Source organism: Mesocricetus auratus, unplaced genomic scaffold, assembly GCF_017639785.1.
Source record: "Mesocricetus auratus isolate SY011 unplaced genomic scaffold, BCM_Maur_2.0 Super-Scaffold_100676, whole genome shotgun sequence".
Classification (NCBI taxonomy): Eukaryota; Metazoa; Chordata; class Mammalia; order Rodentia; family Cricetidae; genus Mesocricetus; species Mesocricetus auratus.
In genome coordinates this window covers 179,425,891-179,444,436 of record NW_024429266.1, presented here as the reverse complement: position 1 = coordinate 179,444,436, position 18,546 = coordinate 179,425,891, and the positions used below count along the sequence as shown (strand labels likewise).

The 18,546-nt window shown below is 52.2% G+C and overlaps 1 protein-coding gene across 2 annotated transcripts in view; it reads right to left on the bottom strand.

Annotated features, from left to right (window-relative positions):
• Cacna2d4 (calcium voltage-gated channel auxiliary subunit alpha2delta 4) overlaps window positions 1-18,546 on the bottom strand; it is a 100,521-nt gene continuing 81,975 nt past the window's right edge. For both annotated transcript variants that reach the window (XM_005066068.4, XM_021224764.2), the window contains 12 exons: window positions 14,028-14,089; window positions 12,917-12,961; window positions 12,671-12,733; window positions 7,383-7,453; window positions 6,916-6,991; window positions 6,478-6,530; window positions 5,995-6,047; window positions 5,705-5,725; window positions 3,937-4,054; window positions 2,400-2,512; window positions 2,074-2,156; window positions 1-1,371 (listed from right to left, as the gene is read on the bottom strand). In XM_005066068.4, coding sequence (XP_005066125.2) covers window positions 1,267-1,371; window positions 2,074-2,156; window positions 2,400-2,512; window positions 3,937-4,054; window positions 5,705-5,725; window positions 5,995-6,047; window positions 6,478-6,530; window positions 6,916-6,991; window positions 7,383-7,453; window positions 12,671-12,733; window positions 12,917-12,961; window positions 14,028-14,089 — 863 coding nt within the window. In that variant the 3' untranslated portion in view covers window positions 1-1,266. The remainder of the gene's footprint in view (window positions 1,372-2,073; window positions 2,157-2,399; window positions 2,513-3,936; window positions 4,055-5,704; window positions 5,726-5,994; window positions 6,048-6,477; window positions 6,531-6,915; window positions 6,992-7,382; window positions 7,454-12,670; window positions 12,734-12,916; window positions 12,962-14,027; window positions 14,090-18,546) is intronic.

Genomic DNA, 18,546 nt, shown 5'->3' with positions numbered 1-18,546 from the left:
TGTGTTGAAGCCTTTTATTGAGGACTAAAGGTATTTGCCACTGTACAGGGCTTAGTTTCCTCATTTTAAAAGACAGGTAAATCGTGGGACCTGAGAGGCTTGGCTAGTAAAGTATGAGGACCCAAATTAGATCCCCAAGTCCTTGAGATAGTGGGGGAATGCAAAGCATGCTTGTAATCCCAGCACTGGGGGGGGGTATGACAGAAGGACCCCTAGGGCTTGCTGGCCAGCTAGTATGACTGAATTGGAGAGCCCCAGGTTTAGTGAGAGACCCTATCTTAAAAAATAAGGTGGGGAGCGGGTGAGGAAGGCCACCATCATCCTCTGGCCTCCACACCTATGCACAAACAAGCCCACAAGCACACACACAGTTGCGTACCTCACATGACAAAAAGGGCAGGTAAATTCTAGTGCTGACTTCAGGGCACTGGGACAAGGATTATAGTGTTTCCAACCTCAGGGGCTTTCCCTGTAGAGCATGAGCCACACAAAAAGCCCACCATGGTCTTGGAGACCTCACCTGCACCCTACCTTAGTGAGGTCCGCAAGGACCCGGCCTGGTTCTGCTTTTCTTAGCGCCTCCTCTGGACCACACTGTTTTCCAGTGCAGCAGCTGCAGGGCTCGCTCAGCCTAGTTGCTTTCTTTTTCCCTTTTTGAGATTATAATTTTAACGTTTCTCCCTTCCTTTCCTCCAGACGATCCCATATGCCCCTTCCCCTCTCCTTCAGATTATTAGTGTAAAGAGGTTGGGTTTCTTCAATGCTAGCATTCTGATAACACCTCTCAGGACTTAGTGGTTATTCTGGTGCTGTTACCTCCTTTCCATTTCTTCCCTCCTTGTCCTGGTCCGACTCTTCTGTCTTTCCCTCTCGGTCGTGGCTAAAAGCACCTTCCTAAGGACTGGTGTTTGTGGTGACTGCTCTTGTCACAGCTTCTGCACGTGCTCCACTGCTCAATCATGGCCCCCAGAACTCAGATCTACAGTAGACCAGCCAGGAAAACACCCACCCCTTTGGCAGGTTCCCATCTACAGTAACTTATGTCCTTCCAGTTGAGCTCTTGTTGGGGTTCTGAAGCAGAGACAAGAGTAGAAGACTTGGGGTGGCTGGTACCCGGCACCCTGGAGAGCCTTGGGGATCCTTCCAATGAACTCTAAGAGGCCAGGACTGAAACCCAGGAGACACCTTAACTGCTGTGAGCTGGGCTCTCATCAGCTGGTAACTTTTTATAAGCGTCTCCTTCTATGAAAGTTGGATGGGGTGGGGTCACCACAGAAGCTGGTGTGGAAGCAGCCAGGCCCACACTGGTAGCAGGAGCAGAGTTGGTGAAGCTGCAGAGTCTGAAGCGCCACCGCAGTCCTGGGCATTCTCCTGTGAAGCCAGGGAGGTAAGGAGCATTAGGACAGGGCTAGTCCTCCCAATCCAAGGGCCAGCATGCACAGTGTTGCCAGATGGACAAACCAAGAACCTGGGAGATGGGGAAGTTCCGAAGAAGAGAGGAAGCCTACCTTTCTTCAAGCTTTTAGCGACAGTTGAGACTGCATGCTTAGTCTTTGGGGCCTTCTCTCCATAATGATGTGGAGTAGCCCTCACCTCCAGGGACATCTCCAGGGGAGGTGGTTGTGGCAGCCACACCCAGCTGAGACTGGCTAGTAAGGCCCCCAGCTCAGGTGTTACTAAATACCACTTGCCATTGTCACTAGCCACATAATGGTGACTAGTGCTGAGGTAGCCGGAGTGAGGACAGTAAGGGGAAACTCACTGGACCCCAGGCCTTCGGAAGTACAGATTCCCTTGGGTCCTTTGTTCCAATCTCTTCCCTTTCTTCCTCTGCTTTCCTTTGCCTCTCACCTTCCTCCCTGCCCCACTCGAGCTGACCTGGAGCTTCCTCGCTCGTTTCTGCCCCCTAGTGCTGGGATGATAGGCCTGGGTATACTTCTATCACTCCACAATAATGTGTATGCAAGGGTCTCCCGGTATGATGCACACACATTGTCATCAATGTCCAGAAGCATTGCTATCCCAGGAAGTCACACAAAGGACAAAACTGTAGAGTGAAGACTAAGCGCACACCTCTGGATGGAAGGCATGGCAGGATCCTGGTCGCCGCCGGGGCTTCTGGGAGCGCATCCTGTCACACTTGACAGAGGCATTATGTGCAGAGCTCACTGTCAAGGTCACAACTCTACACAGTTCTAGAGATCCTGGAGGTCAAGATCTGGGAGGTCAGTGGCCCTGCAAGCAGGGTCAGGGTGCCTCCCTCCCTGGACAGAGGGGCTAGCTCATAAGTCAGGCTGTAAGGAAGGGAATAGGGTGACAGGCTGGACTATGTACCCCAAGTCTGAGCTCCCCTGTGGTCTCTCAGCCAGCCCCTCCCACTTGGAGAATGCAAAGGATATATTTGACTTCTGTGGCCTCCTGGAGGATGGGAGAGTAGGTGCTGCAGTCACAGGTACGGTCTGTCACTAGGAGGAGCAGGTTGCTGCTGCGAATCTGTTGCATCACGAATGCCCTGCAGCAGAGAGGGTGGGTGGTGGGCTCTGAATTGTAGGTGCAGCCCCAGGAGAAGGAGAGACCTTTTGGGGCACTGGGAAAGACATGTAACCACAGGCGGACCAAAGCCAATAGCCCAGCACTTTTACATGAGCCTTACAATGGCATTCCCCCTTCCCAATAGCTTGGAGAAGGTGACAAAGGAGCTGCCATTAACACACACGGGCCTTTCCCAGCAAAGGGATGTTATCTCAGCTTGAGAGTGGGAGAACTTGCAGTTCTTGGCTTGGCCACAAGGTGGCACAATGCTCCTATACACAACATGGGGTGGGGGGTAGGGAAAGACCTTTATGCATTGGCCAGGCGTTACATACACAGCAGTGCTGGCTGCCACCAAGCATTTCGTATGGGTTGGGTGATCTTACAGGCACACACAGGTATAAATCACACATATAAACTCACAGATGTGGTCACTCCGTATAGTTCCCATGCTGCACAGACAAAACTGAGGCTGGAAGAAGTAAACTTGCCTAAGGTTACACTAGAGGTAGAAAGAGTCTGCCGGGAAGCCCTTATTCTCTCTGCCATCCCCTTGCCATTTCCTTCAAGCCTTGAGATAAGCGCATCGATAGTGCCGGCCCTAGGAAGGCTGCTCTGTGTGCACATAAGATGTCGCACGTAAAGAGATAGAAACCTGAATCTGTCTAGTGCTGGAATTTGGAGGTACAGAATAGTTGGCATGGGTCTGGGGCTCCTTAGACATGCTGGTGAGCAGGACTGGCTGAAGGAGCATTCCAGAGGTACTGTCCAGGGCAGAAGTCTCCGGGCCGGTTCCTCCAGGGTTTGCAGTAGGAAGTCAGTCGGTATCTAAGCCAGTCTGCATGGAGCTAGGGTTTCTACCCAGGAACTAGCCTGCCTGGGTCCTGCTTAGACACTCTAGGCTTGGGGTGGTGATGCCCCAGGGTAAGACAGCTCTAGGAATATAGGGCCAAGGCCCTCCAACTCTGTGCATTTGCTGAGGATACCCCAGACCCGCACATAATTAGTTCCTGTTTTGTACAGGGCAGAACTTCCTGCCTCTTCCCCAGCCTGTGTCATAAGTGTGCAAGACCCCGGCACTAGGGTGACATGGCTGGTGTGGCCTGAGCAGAAGCTAGCAATGGGTTTCTAAGAGAAACCCTGTAGCATTGGACTTAGAGGGACTAACAGACACGGGGATTGACCTCTGGACCCCTTTTGCCTGTGTCTCCTAATGCAGAGCACCAAGTTGTTCATGTCCTCTCTCCCGCTTCAGCCTGGGGTTTCCCTGCCTTGAAGAGTGGGGCGATGAGGAGGGTGACCTATCCCTGAAGTGTCACTCCTGTCCTACTGTGAGGTGTCCTCGGGGCGCCAGGGGTAGGATGCTGCACCCTGGCTAGGCTTGGTGACTGCCTAGGGACTTACTTTTGGCAGCCCCCACACTCGATGATCCCGTTGGCCTCCTGAATGGCTGTCTGGTGCACGAAAACTGGGTATTCTGTGTCACAGGGGTGCAGCAGGTCCTGCTTCTTATGCTTGTGGGCTGTGGGTGACAGGAATGTGTGTGAGGAGGGTTATCACATCACAAAGGTCTTAGGAACCCCATTTGCAAGGGTGACACCCTTTAGTTTGCTACAAGGGTCGGGGACACAGTGACCAGCACTCGGCAAAGGACACAGTGGAGCCTGGGGCCCTCACTGAGACGCTGTGTGGCCTCGCCAGGACCCGAGAGCTCTCTGCAGAGCACCCATGGCAGTGTGCAGCGCCACTGTTCCAAAGCACACTCTGCCTCTTGCGGCCCAGTGGTGGAGGAGGTAGGGAGGCAGCGATGGCCTGGGAGCTTCTGGGAATGGAGGTGCAGACATGCATTGCTCTTGCAAGGTCCCATAAGGTGTGAGGAGAGGCGCAGGTCTCCTCAATGCCTGAACCCAGAAGCTTCCCTCACAGACTATGAATCTAAGAGGGGAGGCAGGCTGCAGGCTAAACTGCCTCGTGGGGCTGGAAAAGCACCCACGGTCCAGCCGGCTTCCATTCCTGCTCATGCTGCTGGGCGCCCCTACTCCTGACCCTTGGTGTCACTCGGTGTCAGAGGACAGATGCCTCACAACTGACTCTTCTCCTCCCAGGGGTTCAGGCTTGGGGATGGGCTGCTTTCCTGTCACTGGAGCCACGGGTTCGAGGTTATCCTAGTGCTGGACCTATCATAGTCACCAGAGGTAGGACCGGGTGGCTTTCTCTGAGGTCACTAGTGAGTGCTCTGGCCACCAAGAAGCCAAGCACAGAGCCTGCAGGTGAAGGAGCAGAAGGAGCGTCTGCCCGTGTCCTGAGCCTGTGACGACCGAGCAGATCGGAACACACGGCTTCTGTCACTGATCCAGTCAGGCCCTGTGAGAACTGCTGGGCGTGGCTTCACACCACAGCATGGAATCATGAAGGGGCCCAAGGACTTGTCCTGGTCAGCAGCAGCTGAGGAGGCAGAGGACAAGAAGGGGACATTGTTTATATAAGGAAGCCAAAGAAGAAGGTCGTGGGAGCCTTCTGGCCACTGGATGTCCAGAACCCAGAGAGCTGAGCAGGGAGGGCTGGAGTCAGGCATCTTCATGACCGGGAAAGCCCCACATCTTAAGTGAATTTGTGTCTCCCGGCTCCTAGGGGTCAGGTGTGACCACCCACCCCCTTCCAGGCTAGCAGCAGGTGCCAACAACAGCTGGGACGAAGCTGCTCCTTTGCTTGTGTCAGGGCCGCCTCAGCTTGTCATTGGCACTGGGACTCTGTCCTTAGGCAGGATTTCATGAGGACTGTCATCCTAGAGGACACTCCCTCAAACCTGGATCCTTGCTGAGGCTGGCAGATCCCTGGACACAGGTGCCACAGCTTTCTTCTCAGGGGTGACCTGGTGACATCTCAACTACATGATGAACCATACCTCCCTTTAGCCACTAGAACCTCTCAAGAGGAGACAGCTGTTTCCTAAGGCAGGGCTGTACATGTGTGGTCTGAGTTCTGGGTTTTCTTGCTTCCCAGAAATGGTGCTGTAAAGTGGATGAAGGGTTTGGGGACCCCTGCCCCACAATCAAGGAGTGTCCTAGAAACCAAGCCTCTGCTCACTCCCAGGACACAGACTTAAAGGCAAGACCTTTCCAGCTCCCCCTTGCACAGGGGCAAGGTAGGCGCTGTCCGCAGAACTACTTACAGTGATGAAAGACAGCCTTGGCTGCCCAGGACACGAGCCCGCCATGGGGTTGGACATGGCACAGGAAAGACAGCATCACACGAGGGCAAGATGTCATAGGGTAGTGATGATGTCACATGGAGCGAAGGAGTTCAGAGGTGATGTGACGTCACACACACAGGCGAGGGAAGGTGGTGAGATGAGATTATGAACACAAAGGCTTTGACACCCCACCCCAGTCACCCACCCCAGGCAAACGCCTTCCAGTGAGCTTCCCAAAGTGCTGTCCACAACTACCTCCTAGCACTTACCCTCTGACCCTTTGTCATGCCAAGATCCCCAGGCACTCCACTGTAGCAGGAACCTGCAGAATACAGAACATGTGTAGTTCTCAGGGGCACCGCTGCCTCTAACCAACACCTGGAGGAAACCATCTTTCTGCTCGAGGGCATGAGTGAGGGAAAGGTGTAGGCGGAGTTGAATGCTTCCCTTCTCCCTTGGCGAGGAACCAGCTAGCTGTGGACTATACACAGCCCCTCTTGAGGACCTCATGCTCCAGTCCCTATATGCAGGGAATCCTCCACTGCCTGCCACCATCATGACCCAGTCCTCCCCCAGAGGGAATTCTCTTCACTAGGTCCCCCTACCCAAGATTCATGCCCAACCTAGAGGGAGTCCTCGCCTTTGGTCCTGGCCTCATGATCCAGGAGCCCTTCCCCTCCCCTGAAGGACCCCTGACCATGGTCTATACCCCCACCCCCTTGGAGGTGGTTCTCCATCTAACCCCTACTCACAGCAGGAATTCATGCAGTAGCCACTTGACCACCATCAATGAGGCAGAGAGAGGCTGGAGGAAGAGCAGAGCTATTTCAGAAAACACCAGGTGAGGTCCCTTAACAACCTCCCTCCAGACAAGACCTGCCTGTCCCTCGGGAACGCCAGAGCGGACCCCAGAGGCCTTCCGTAGGTCAGACTCCCCACAGGTAGGATTTGACAAACCTGTCAGCAGTCTGGCCACTTCCCATCTCTTGTGGACCAGTACTGGAGACCCCTGAAGATCTTAATGTCAGTCTGGGAGGTGAGGATGTTCACCCCCCAGGGCAAGACAGGCTCCAGCCCCAGGAAAAGGGGTGAGCATCAGAACAGCCCTGAACAGCCTAAGCCAGATGGCCTGAGGCTGGATGGGATGGGACCAGGTGACATCCCGGAAGACGGAAGAGGGTGACACTCACATTGATCAGGGCCTGGGCTACACTGTGGTGATGGTCTGGCAGCTTGCACATGGCCTGGTAGTCATACATGGTCACACTGAAATGCAGAAGCAACTGTGTCAAAGCCAAGACCACTCCATGCCCTGGCCTGGAGGCCTTGGTAGCAGGATTTGTGCTTGCTGGGGTCCCTGTGGGTACCAAGTTGGAACGGTGAGCCCAAGCAGAAGCCAGATCATGCCAAAATGGCACCCCCACGCTTGGATGGCTGCAGGAACACGAACAGCATGCTTGCTGCTTTGGTCTGTACTCTCCTCTGAGTGCTGAGCAGGGGCTGGAGAGTCTCTCTGAGGGACAGCCACAACCTCACCCCCAGCCAGATTGGTTTCAGTCTCCCGCTCCAGAAAGGCATCTTTGGGGTGTCTCTTAGGACATCTGAGGTCAGACCCTGAGGGCTATCTGAGGACCAGGGAGGGGTGCGCTTCACTTACCGGCTGAACACCCCCATGCTGAGAAGCTGCATCATGAGAGCACCGTCCACTTCCCCCAGAAGTCTTCCCATCTGTGGGGGTGGGGGAGCCAGAGCTACCACCAGCCTGTCCCTGCCGATGCTCTTCACGGAAGAGTGTCTTCTTCCCCGCAACCCACCCTGTCCCCAACTGCAATGCACTCTAAGTCACAGCTGGCTATGAAATCAGCCCAGTGGGTACTCCACAAGGGGGTGGAGAGTCCCTTAGAGCAATCCACAGGAATCAGGGCTTTCAAGAGTCCCTTAGAGCAACCCACAGGAATCAGGGCTTTCAAGAAAATGAGTTTGTGGGCCGCCTTCATTGCATGCGCTTTTTGTTGGAAGTGATGGGGTGCTGGTGTGTGTGTGCGCGTGTATGTGTGTGTGTGTGTGTGCGCGCACGCGCGCGCGTGTGTGAGTGTGCCCGTGTGTGCGCACGTGTGAGTGGTGATGGTGGTGGGGTGGCAGTAATTATGATTATTATGATAAAGCAATGGGAATGTACTTTTGGCAGGCCTGGGCCAAGGTGTGCTACAAAGAGGTGTGCAAAAGGTTTATTGAGAGAGGGAAGTGAGTGAAAGGCCACCTTGGAGTGGGAACATGAAAGAGAGAGGAGTCAGACAGAGAGACCAGGAGACAGCGAGAATGAGAGAATGGGGGAGATAATGGATGGAGGTGGAGGGAAGGAGTGGGGAGAGAGAGAGAGAGAGAGAGAGAGAGAGAGAGAGAGAGAGAGAGAGAGAGAGAGAGAGAGAGAGGGAGGGAGGGAGGGAGGGAGAGAGAGAGAGAGAGAGAGAGAGCTGTGACCTGGCAGCGGCAAGTGATGATTCAGCTGTTGTGTGGAGTGTTTGCTTTGCAACAGTGATGATAGCGATGGTGGTGGTGATGCTGTGTTCGGTAACGGTGGTGATAATGGTGGTAATGGTGGTTGTGGCGATGGTGGTGGTAGTGTATGATGTCAAAGGTAGTTCTCAGCAAGTTCTGCCATGGGTTTGCCTATGCTGGCCTCTCCATCCAGTCAAGGAGGTAGGAGACCTGGAATTGCGCTTCATGTCCCCTTCTCCTCTGTATTTGTCTTTCACTTCCAGGGTTCCGACCCTCTTCGGGCATCACTACCTTCTTTACCCATCCCTTTCCTTGCTTCTAGATCTGTTGCCGAAATAATCTCAGGCAGCTTGATTAATCTCAGACCCCATACATACCACCCCCTGATTAACACAGGACCGTGACTCCTCTCTTCATGATCCAATCAGTTAGTATCCAGAGGCACCTGCAACTACTGCCCAGCACCCTCCAAGGCAGCCGGAGTTCTTCCTGCCTGTGCTTGAATGATCCCATTCGGTTGGGTTAGCTCTTTGCTAGTCCAGTAACTATGGATGTGTTTCTCTTTCACATCCTGGTAGCAAGACCCCTGCAGAGACTCGTCTCCACCCTGCTCATGCTGGTTGGAGGTGTGTGTGTACAAATTTCTGTAAGCCCATCCTGTTCTCTTGCTTAGCTGTAGGCTTATTCATCACCAGTTCTGAGGCAGGAGGTCTGACTGTAAGGAAGCACTTCTGCCTCTGCAAACAAAACTCCATGTCTTCGGACCTGTCACTCAGCAGGAAATGTCCACTGCCCTTCTTTTAATGAGGCAGCTTAACTGCAACAATGGTAGCAATGTGGTCCACAAAAGACTACGCTTCCCAGAAACCTTTGTACTGAGTGCTGGCCAATAAAATGGAGCAAAGACCAGGTGAGACCTTCTGGGAATCTGCTTAAAGAGTAAGGACTATGTTGGGACACCCAAACTTCTCTGTTGCCCTCCTACTTGGGAAGTGAACTAGAAGGCAAGAGTTCCCCTAGCTATGATGCCACCGTGAGGATGGGGTACCTGATACCTCCAGGAAGCTATGCTAAGCCTAGGCTGCTTTGATCTGTGAAATAACCTGTGATCTGCTTAGGCTAATACAACAGGGAGAATGTACTTCCTAGCAGATACAGCTACTGTTGGCTTTTGGCCAAATGAATTAATGCCTCAGATTGAAATTCTGGACCTGCAAAGGGAAGGCTTCAGTGTGGATTTTGGATCCAGATTTTAACATGTGGCTATACCAGGAACACAGCTGGCAAGGGGCTTCCCAGAGCACCTTCACCCCAGATTATCCTTACTAGCATACCCGCCATGCTGGCAGAGCTCTGGAAGACCCAAAGGTCTAGGGTTGCCTGCATTTAGTTTGGCCTGAGCTTGGATTGGAGTCCAGTGGATGGCTTAGGTAGGAAAGAATTTAGGAGTGAGTGAGTTGATTCCCGCTGTGGGATGGTTGCTCCAGGGCAGGGCTGACTTCCTGATGTGTAGCTGCTCATCAAATACCCATCGATGTGCTCCTGTCTGTGTGTTCAAACTGGCCTGAGTCCCAGGTCTGTGGATCTGGTGGCCTCACCACCCAGCCCAGTTCAGCTTACAGCTTGTCCCAGCCATGTCCAGATGAGGAAAGAGAGACCAAACCCATCAAGGAGCTGCAGTTCCAGTCTTGACATGAATCCTAGAGCTAACCCAGGGGTCAGTATTCCTAACCCTTGGCTTCCAAAGACCTGCAGGATTGGCTGTCACTCTATGAGACCCAGCTAACTCTTTTGAGTAGAGACAGAGCGACCTGGACAGGGCATTGAAGGACTCAGGATGGAGACCAGGTGATAGGGACTTGTACTCTACCCTTGACCCCCAGACAAAGCTGGTCTGAGTTCAGCAACCTCGTGTGTGTGTGTGTGTGTGTGTGTGTGTGTGTGTGTGTGTGTGAGTGTGCGTGTGAGTGTATGTGTGGTGTGTGTGTGTATGTGTGCGCACGCGCATCAGAAGCCTCTAGACCAATGATTCTCAGCCCTCCTAATGCTTCAACCCTTTGATACCTTGCCTCATGTTGTGGTGACCCCAACCATAAAATTAGTTTTGTTGTTATTTCATAATTGTAATTATGTTACAGTTATGAAGCATAATGCAAATGTCTGTATTTTCTGATGGTCTCAGGCTATCCCTGTGAAAGGGTTGTTCGACCCCCAAAGGGTTGAGACCCACCAGTTGAGAACTGCTGTTCTAGAAGCTAGTTTCATTTATACTTTGTTTAATTTCATAACGGATTTGGATCAGCTTGTAAGCCTATGCAAAATATAAGATAATACAACACTTGAGAAGATGAAGGCACATAAGCTAAGTACTTAAAATAGAGAATGAAATGTATGTTACATCAAATATAAATCTCAGAACAAACCGACTGCTTCTGTGATGTCTCAGGATTGCAGTTCATGAGCATATGGATGGCTATGCTCTAGGGAGAATGGGAACAAATCAACCCCATGTGTTTTTCAAGGGCCCTGGGGTCTTCTTCACTGAGATGGCTCTTTGCTGGTTGCTGCAGGTCAGCTGGGCTGGGGACAGGGATTGGCAAGCTAGGGATGAGAGCTGCATTTGGTCTACTGGGGACTTGCATGGATTCCTGGTCAAAGAACAGCCTTTTGGTTTTCAAATGGTTAGGGAAAAAATCGCAAGGTCATTCTATTTCAAGCTCATGAGCATTACATGAGCTGTCTCAGCATCCATGGCGGATCCTGCTGAAACACTGCCTGCTCACTAGTGTGTCTTGTCTCTTGCCCAGTCGCCACCAGAGACCACCGATCACAAGGCTGGCGCCCCCAAATGCTCTCTGCCCCTCTCTAGGCTCCCTGGCTCGTGTTCTGGCATACTCTTGGGCCTGTTTATAATCTTATCTTGACTGACCGAGCCACCTGGCTCCCTCTGCCACTCCTTACGCTCATGGCCGCTTTCCAACCCTTGAGCTGCCCCACAGGAGACCAGGCTTCACCGCCAGTCATGGTCATATGGCAGCGGGACCAGGGTGTGAGTGACTGGGACACCGTTGTCCTTAGGCCTCTTCAGCTATAGAGTCAACTTTTGTTTTCACCCATTTTCTGACAGAATGGACTGTCTCTGTGTGAAGAAGGGCAGTGGGAGAAAAAAATCGGGAAAAGGGGGGAGGCGGACAGAACCAGACACTCAGGTGCGAAGACTGATGATTGGCCGGAGTTCTGCCGGTGTCCTGATGGACAGCCCAGGGTTTTCCAGCAGGAGGAAACAGTGAAATCTTCCTGTCTTGGCTCCCGCTGCATGTTCAATGGGCTATTTAAGAACTATCCCTGGGGAACCAGCACCGTGGCCCTTTGGACCCCTTCTCTCTCCGTTATATCTGTGCCCAGACTCCTGATTTCCTGGTTCTACTTCCCGTCATGTTCTGACAGTTTCCACAGACCCTCAGCCCCACTTGGAGGAGGCCACAGCATGGTTTTGGGGGCTGAGACTACCTTTGCCAGGACCCCGGGCAGCGTCAGCTCTAGTCCCTCAACTCTGCCAATATCCAGGCACCTGGAGTTGAGCCCTGACATCAAAAGCCAGCCTGGGGTTTTCAGGAGGAAGAAACTGAGGTCCCGGGCTCGGAAGCTGCTAGCTGAATTGAGCTCATGCCTTCCGACAAAGTTCCTCTTGGGGCTTATGCACAGCTGTGGGCTTGTGTCAAAGCACTGGCTCAGGTGTCTATGTTCAGGTTTGGCTCAGGCTGGAACCGGCTTCTTTTAAAAAAGTGTGATTTAAAGTATAATCCCTGGCTAATTTTAGGGTCTGATTTGTGGCTGAGTAGATATAAAATTGCCATCGTGGCTTCCTCTTCTGTCTGAGTAGGTGGCGGGAGGGAAGGCAGGCTGCTGGGTAAAATAAGGATTGCCCCCGTGCCCCCCGCCAGCCTATTAGCACCCTGACTTGCTGGCTACAGTAAAAATTTCCACAAGAAGTCCCAGAAAGGAGAGGAGCACAGGGGTGGGAACAGTCCCCCTGGGTACCATGACGGTAGAAAGGCGTGGGGGGATGGGTAGAGGAGGGCAGGATACAGGCAGCAGGGATACTTAGGACTCCAAAGTCCCCCATGGTTGTGGGGGGCAGGACACATGGTGGCAGTGCAGCCAGGCCCCCTCTGAGTAGTGTTCTTATTGAGTGGTGCCTCGCCACATGTGACATGTCATCTCCTCCTATCACATCTTAGGGTGGCCAGCTTAGTCACAGTTAATGGGGAGAAGTGATCCACGTTTGCCATCTTTCTCTGTGATCTGGATTGAGGATAACTCCTTTTCTCTGACCCAGATTTGCTCCAAAGTGGGGCAAGGGCCCCAGCTTTTGGCCCATTGGGCTGATAGAACTGCTAAGGGTCTCTCTCGGCTCGCTCCTGCCTTCCTCTTTCAGTCACTTACCTCTTGGGATCTCTCTGAGATCAGAATGAAGCCATTGTTGTCTATGATGAAGCAATCCAGATCCTGGGGAAGAGGCCGAGACAGGAGGTCATAGCCAGGGCCATTGCTGGCTTCAGTCCTCCTGCTCACCCGAACAGCTGAGGAGGGTGGGCCCTGCAGGCAGGGTCAGGAAGGAGGCGTTCGGGAAGGAAGGAAGCGGTCCATGAGGGACACAGGGCACTGTGTCCTCCTTCGGGAATAACTTACACTGTCCTCGCAGCTCTTCGGGCATGGCCCCTCTACAGTGCTGCACTGAAGGAAGAGGGGACACTGTGAACCGTGTGTCCATCGTGGGTGCAAGTGCACGTGTGTATGTGTGTGCCTGTGTGTAGCATCATGTGACGTATGTATCTATACGAACACAATGTGTATGTGTTAAAGGTAGGTTTATGTGTGGTGTGTATGTGCAGTGTTTGGACACGTTTTATGTGTGGTATATGTGTGGTATGTATATTCTGTGAGCATGTGCATGTGTATCTGTATATGTGCAGTGTGCTATGGTTATGAAGAATGTGTTGTATGTGAATACATATGGACTGTGTCTTGTACGTGAAAGGTCTGTCTGTGGTGTGTGTGTGTGTATGTATGTGTGTCTATGCATACTCATTGTGTGGTATATTTGTGAAGTGTCAATTGTATGTGGAAAATCAACAGGCATGTGCACACATGTAGGTGTGTCTGCAGGCTGTGCTCTCCTGAGGACAAACACAGGCTACCTGCTGTCTGGCTAGGACCTTCATATGGTGAGTGGGTTCTGATTGGTCCTCTTCCCCTCTGTGGCCCTTCTACCCTCACTGCAAACTCCCTGTGCCCAGGGCAGGGACCTGGAAGCCTGGAGTGAAGGAGCAGAAGGGACTTTTCAGTGTGAGGATAACGCAGGTTAGAAGGACATGTGGAAGACAGTGAAGGTGTGCGTGCGTGAGAGAGAGAGAGAGTGTGTATGTGTGTGTGTGTGTGTGTGTGTGTGTGTGTGTGTACAGATGATGGGTAGGGGTAAGTGCTTAGGAACCTGGACAGCAGACAGGACCTAGGCCTTGGAGGGAGGGGCCAGTGAAGTTTTACTCGGTAGCAGGCAAGGCTAGCATGATTTGGGGGCAGCAGCAGCAGCCCTGCTTTATCCTTTATCCTGGGTCTGATCAGGGGGCTGAGTAGGAGTAGGAGGGGTAAGAGGCCCAAGATGCAGGGTCCAGAGGGTCAGGAAAGGCAGAAATATAGTGGAGGTGTCTCCTGTGGGACTGATGGGCCAGGCTGAGGGCAGTCCTTCTCTACAGATGGCTTTTTGAGTCGTCTACCTTCTTCTGGGCCCCTAGCTGCCTACCTGCTTCATGGCTTCCCAGAACTGGCGCTGGAGGTGGTCCACTTGCATCTGGATGCCCACAGCTACAGACAGCAGGAAGGAGGAGGGCAAGGCCAGTCCAATATTTGTGGAAGGAGGAAACAGAGAAGAGAATAATAGAGCTCACTTAAAGAAAGAAGGCTTATCCACAGGGGCTGTGGGGAGAGAAGCATGGGCAGGCGGGGATGATGGAGCCTTAGCCATTGGCAAGGGAATCTAGACCCTCCGGGAGCAGGAGTTTGGTTGGAGAAGGGGATCCAGGCTAGGGGATTCTCACTGTGGGAAAAGAAACACCAAGAGATGCCTGAGAAAGGTAAGGCTCTGAAACCAGAAAACTATGAGGATGGCTTCCTCTCTGGTCCCTGGGAGCTCAAGGCACACTTGCCGTGTGTCTCTTCTCCCTCGACAGGTATGAAGATCACGGGTGAAAAGTGGCAAACTGAGTCTGGAATGAAGGCCTTTGTGAGTCCGGAGGTTCAAAGGCCTCATGGATCTCAGTCATGGTGTATCGCCCCCTGTGGGCATAGTCTCTGTAGGCACACAGGGAGAAAGCTGACTTGACAAGGCCAAGCCATAACCGGACCACCCAAGTTAGCAAGGCCATTTCCTGGAGACAAGGAATGCCATCAGTGCACAAATGTTTCCCTTTTGATGTCTCCCAACACAAGCGCCATCTGTCTCTTTGATTCCCAAATAGGTCTGGAGAACCCAAGGGGGCATTCACATACTAAGAGAAATCTGGGACAAAGAGCGACAGGAGAACTTGGGGCCAAAGAATAGAAATAAAAGGCAGGCTATGCTGAACAGAAAGAGTGCCCCAAGTAGGCCAACTTCTTAGTGTCCAGAATAATATTAAAGGCATTTTGGGGGCTTTGTTTGGGTAAGTTAGGCACCTTTACAGGCATAAGGGTGTTTAATCCTTCATAGACTGGCACTAGCCTCATTTAGATTTCATGGGCTGAGGGAACAGAACTGAGCACAGGTTTCATGGTCAGCTAAGTTGCCAGTCAGGAAGTAACAAACCTAGCTTCTATCTGGGGCCCTAAGCCTCTAAGGCATAGCTCTGAGTTCTCCTCTGTGTCTGGATGGGAGGCCTGGCAGGCAAAATGGCCTGCAGCCTGTTGGCATACTCTCATACATACTGAGGACAGGGGAGCTCAGGTCCTCAGTCATTACGTCACCTGCCTAAGAAAGTCTAACATAACTGGATGCCCGTTCTGATTCTGAGTGACCTGTGGCTCTTCCACAGTGCCCTTGTGTCCCACAAGGGTGTAGACCTGCATCTCTTCTTAAAGACAGTGGGAATCTAGCCTGGCATGAGCCTGGAGAGGTTTGACAGGGAAAGAAATTAAGGAATAGTCATGCCAGCAGGGTTCCAGCCAGTGCAGCCATAGCCACAGTCTGGATCAGACTTACTCCAGCCATGAGCTGAGCTTGCCATTGCCTCGAAGATGCAGACCCAGCCTTTTTGATGTTTGTCATTTTGAAACAGGTTTGCTGAGTTTCCCAGGCTAGCCTTGAACTTGTGATGCTTCTGTACCACTGATGGGCTCAGGGGACAGAAGATGCAAGGTCTGGATTCTAGACCAGAAGGGCAGCTGAAAGTCACTCCAGAGGTTCTCAGCCAGGAGATTTCTCATGGTAACAGGTGATGCTGAGGCCTGACCCAAAGCCTCCCCATGTAGGTGAGTTTTATAGGATGATGGGGATATCCCACCCCTGTCTTGTCCCAAGCTACAGCCATTAATCGCCAGGACTGCTGGGGACTCCATATGGGCTCTTGAGATTGAGGACCTGAATTTTTAGTATTATTTTATCTTAATGTAAACATGACTAGCCCCATAGAGTTGGCAACTTCCATGTTGGACAGTAGTTATACAGCTAATCTTTGTTTGCAGTTAAAAACAAAACAAGGGACTGGAGAGATGGCTCAGAGGTTAAGAGTACTGACTGCTCTTCCAAAGGTCCTGAGTTCAACTCCCAGCAACCATCTGTAATGAGACCTGGTGCCTTCTTCTGGCCAGCAGGCATACATGTAGGCAGAACACTGTATACATAATAAATAAATCTTTAAAAAAAAAGCTACTGTTTATGAAAAAAAAAAACCTGAGGTCCTAAATGGCCCCTCCTCTTCCTCATAGTCTTGGGATTTTGTGTTGTGTCTGGGAGCTTCTGTGATCGGGACAGCTGGGCTTGAAGGTACAGGTGTCTGAAAGCGGTAGGTGGGGGAAGTTGGATCCATGAGAAAGACAGATGACATGCCATCCCAAGTGGGTAAGTCCTCTGTCTCAGCAGGTGTGGTGCCCCTCATCTTTCACTTTTTTCTCTGAGGGTGCAGGGGCCCCCACTTTTCTCTCCACCTTTTCTCATTGAGGGTCTGCCTAGGAGCTCATTGCACACAGATTTTCTTCTCCTGCAGAAACAGGGCTAACTCTGCTTCCAGGCACTATCCTAGGGCAGTGGTGCTGATGCTGAGGAGAGTCAACTCCTTGGGATGTAAGGAAGCTTATTGGACTTCATCCCTGGCTTCACTGATCAAAGGGTCCCAGATTGTTTCTAGAACGGTACTCTACCTCTCAGTCCTGTTGCTCAGGGTATGTCCCATGGACTCATGCAGTTTCCAAGGTGGAGGGGCTCTGTGACTCTAATATGGGAAGTCTGGAGAAAGTAGGGTTTGATTCTGCCTCAGTGAAAGTCAGGCTTCAGGGTTTCTTGGGTAGAAATGAGGGCTTGGCAGAGGGCAGGCTGGTGGTGGTTCCTTTCAGAATTTGGTATATCCCGGTAGCTTCCTGAGCCACTGTGTCATTTCCATGTTCAGAAGCTGACCTCTACCCGGAGCCCCGATTTCCTTGCATCGTCTGCATTTCAAGGCTCATTCCTTCCCATGGCTCTCATTTCCCTTTGTCCACCTAGCTTCTGAAGGCCTTGGTTCCAGGAATCCATACAGAAATGAGTATCTGCGCTGCTTATTCCTGCTGTGACCAGGGCGGCCAAGCCAACATTCTCTTGCCCTGTGCCTTTAGGGTCCCAGCTTCTCATTCTGGCCTCTCTGTGATCCGTTCTCCATATGGCCACAGTCATCTTCCAGAAGGTCAAACCCCATCATCTCTTTGCTTGACCCCCTCCCCCCTTTCCATTTAGTGCAAAATGCAGATCCCCACAGACCCATGAGGCAGCCCTGCTGGCTTCCTCATTGTCTTGGAATCATTGTCTTCCTCAAACAGGGTCAGCTCCTTCCTCGGGCAGGATATTCTCATCAATCGTCTGTTCTTATCCAGAGCTCTTCTTGACCGGTGATCTAATCAGATCTCATCAGCTCAACCTCATCACCTGGCAGAGGCTTCCTTGCTCTCCCCAGATAGAGCGGCCCTCCTCCTCACCATTGCTCTCTCCCTCATTGCTGTTTTATTTTCTAAGTGACATGATTTGTTTACCTCACCCCATGGAGTGGGGCTCACAGAGGGCAAGCGGACTGGGATCTGATTCTTAGATCTAGAGTCAAACTGTCACACGACAGGGTTCAATGACTGCTTCTTAGTAAAATTGTGTCAGCACCAGACTGGGGGCGGGGTAAGCTTATGGTGATCTCGCTTCCCTGACTGCAGAGGTTAGGACCTTCCCAGACAGCCCCTCCCCCACAGAGCTCTCTTTCACCACTCACACTGGCCTGTCAGCTTAGAGATTTACCTGTGTGCCCCAAGTCCCTTAGCAATGCACAAGGAAATGAGACCCAAGTGAGAAACAAAGCAGATCTTCCTTCTGGTAAGGAGGGCCAGAAGTGGGGAGGGAGTGGGGGGCAGTGGGTGGGGGTAGGGGCTGGGGGCACAGATCGTCTTAAGTAATGGAGCTGTCCTGCCAGAGGCTCTTACTCCCATACTCCTGGGCTCTGCACCACACATTCACAGAGCTTAGCCTGCAGGCCTGGTACCCTGTTCTGCTGGGCTGGTCATTCACCTGAGTCACCTCCTGCTACCTGCTGTGCAACTGGTTGCAGCTGCTCAGAAGTTGTGATGAGGAGAAACAGGCAAAGAGGCCAGGGTAGGAAGGCTTCCTGAGTGACTTCTCTGAGGGCAATTAAGAGATCTTCCCTTAAGGTTGGGTCTGATGGGTCCCTGTTTTATACCTTGACCTTGGTTTGTGATGGACATGCTGCAGAGGAGGGATATATCTCAAACCTCTTTCTATCTGCCATAGTTTTCCTAGGTCCTTCTCCTGTCCCTGTCTTCCCTGCCCCAGGCTGCCTGTGCCTTCCACTCCTGCTCTCTCTCCACAGGGATCTTGTGTTTTCCTCTAAGACCCCAATGTTTTAACTTTGGCTCAGCTGGGCCCATAACCTAATGGAGCACCCCAGTAAGACCACAGGCAGTTGGAACCTTAGTGGGATATATATCCTTGTTCTATGGTGTTGCTTTGTCACCAGGGATGGCAAAACAAAGTGCGCGGGCACGCATGCAAGCGTGCGCACACACACATACACACACACACACACACACACACACAC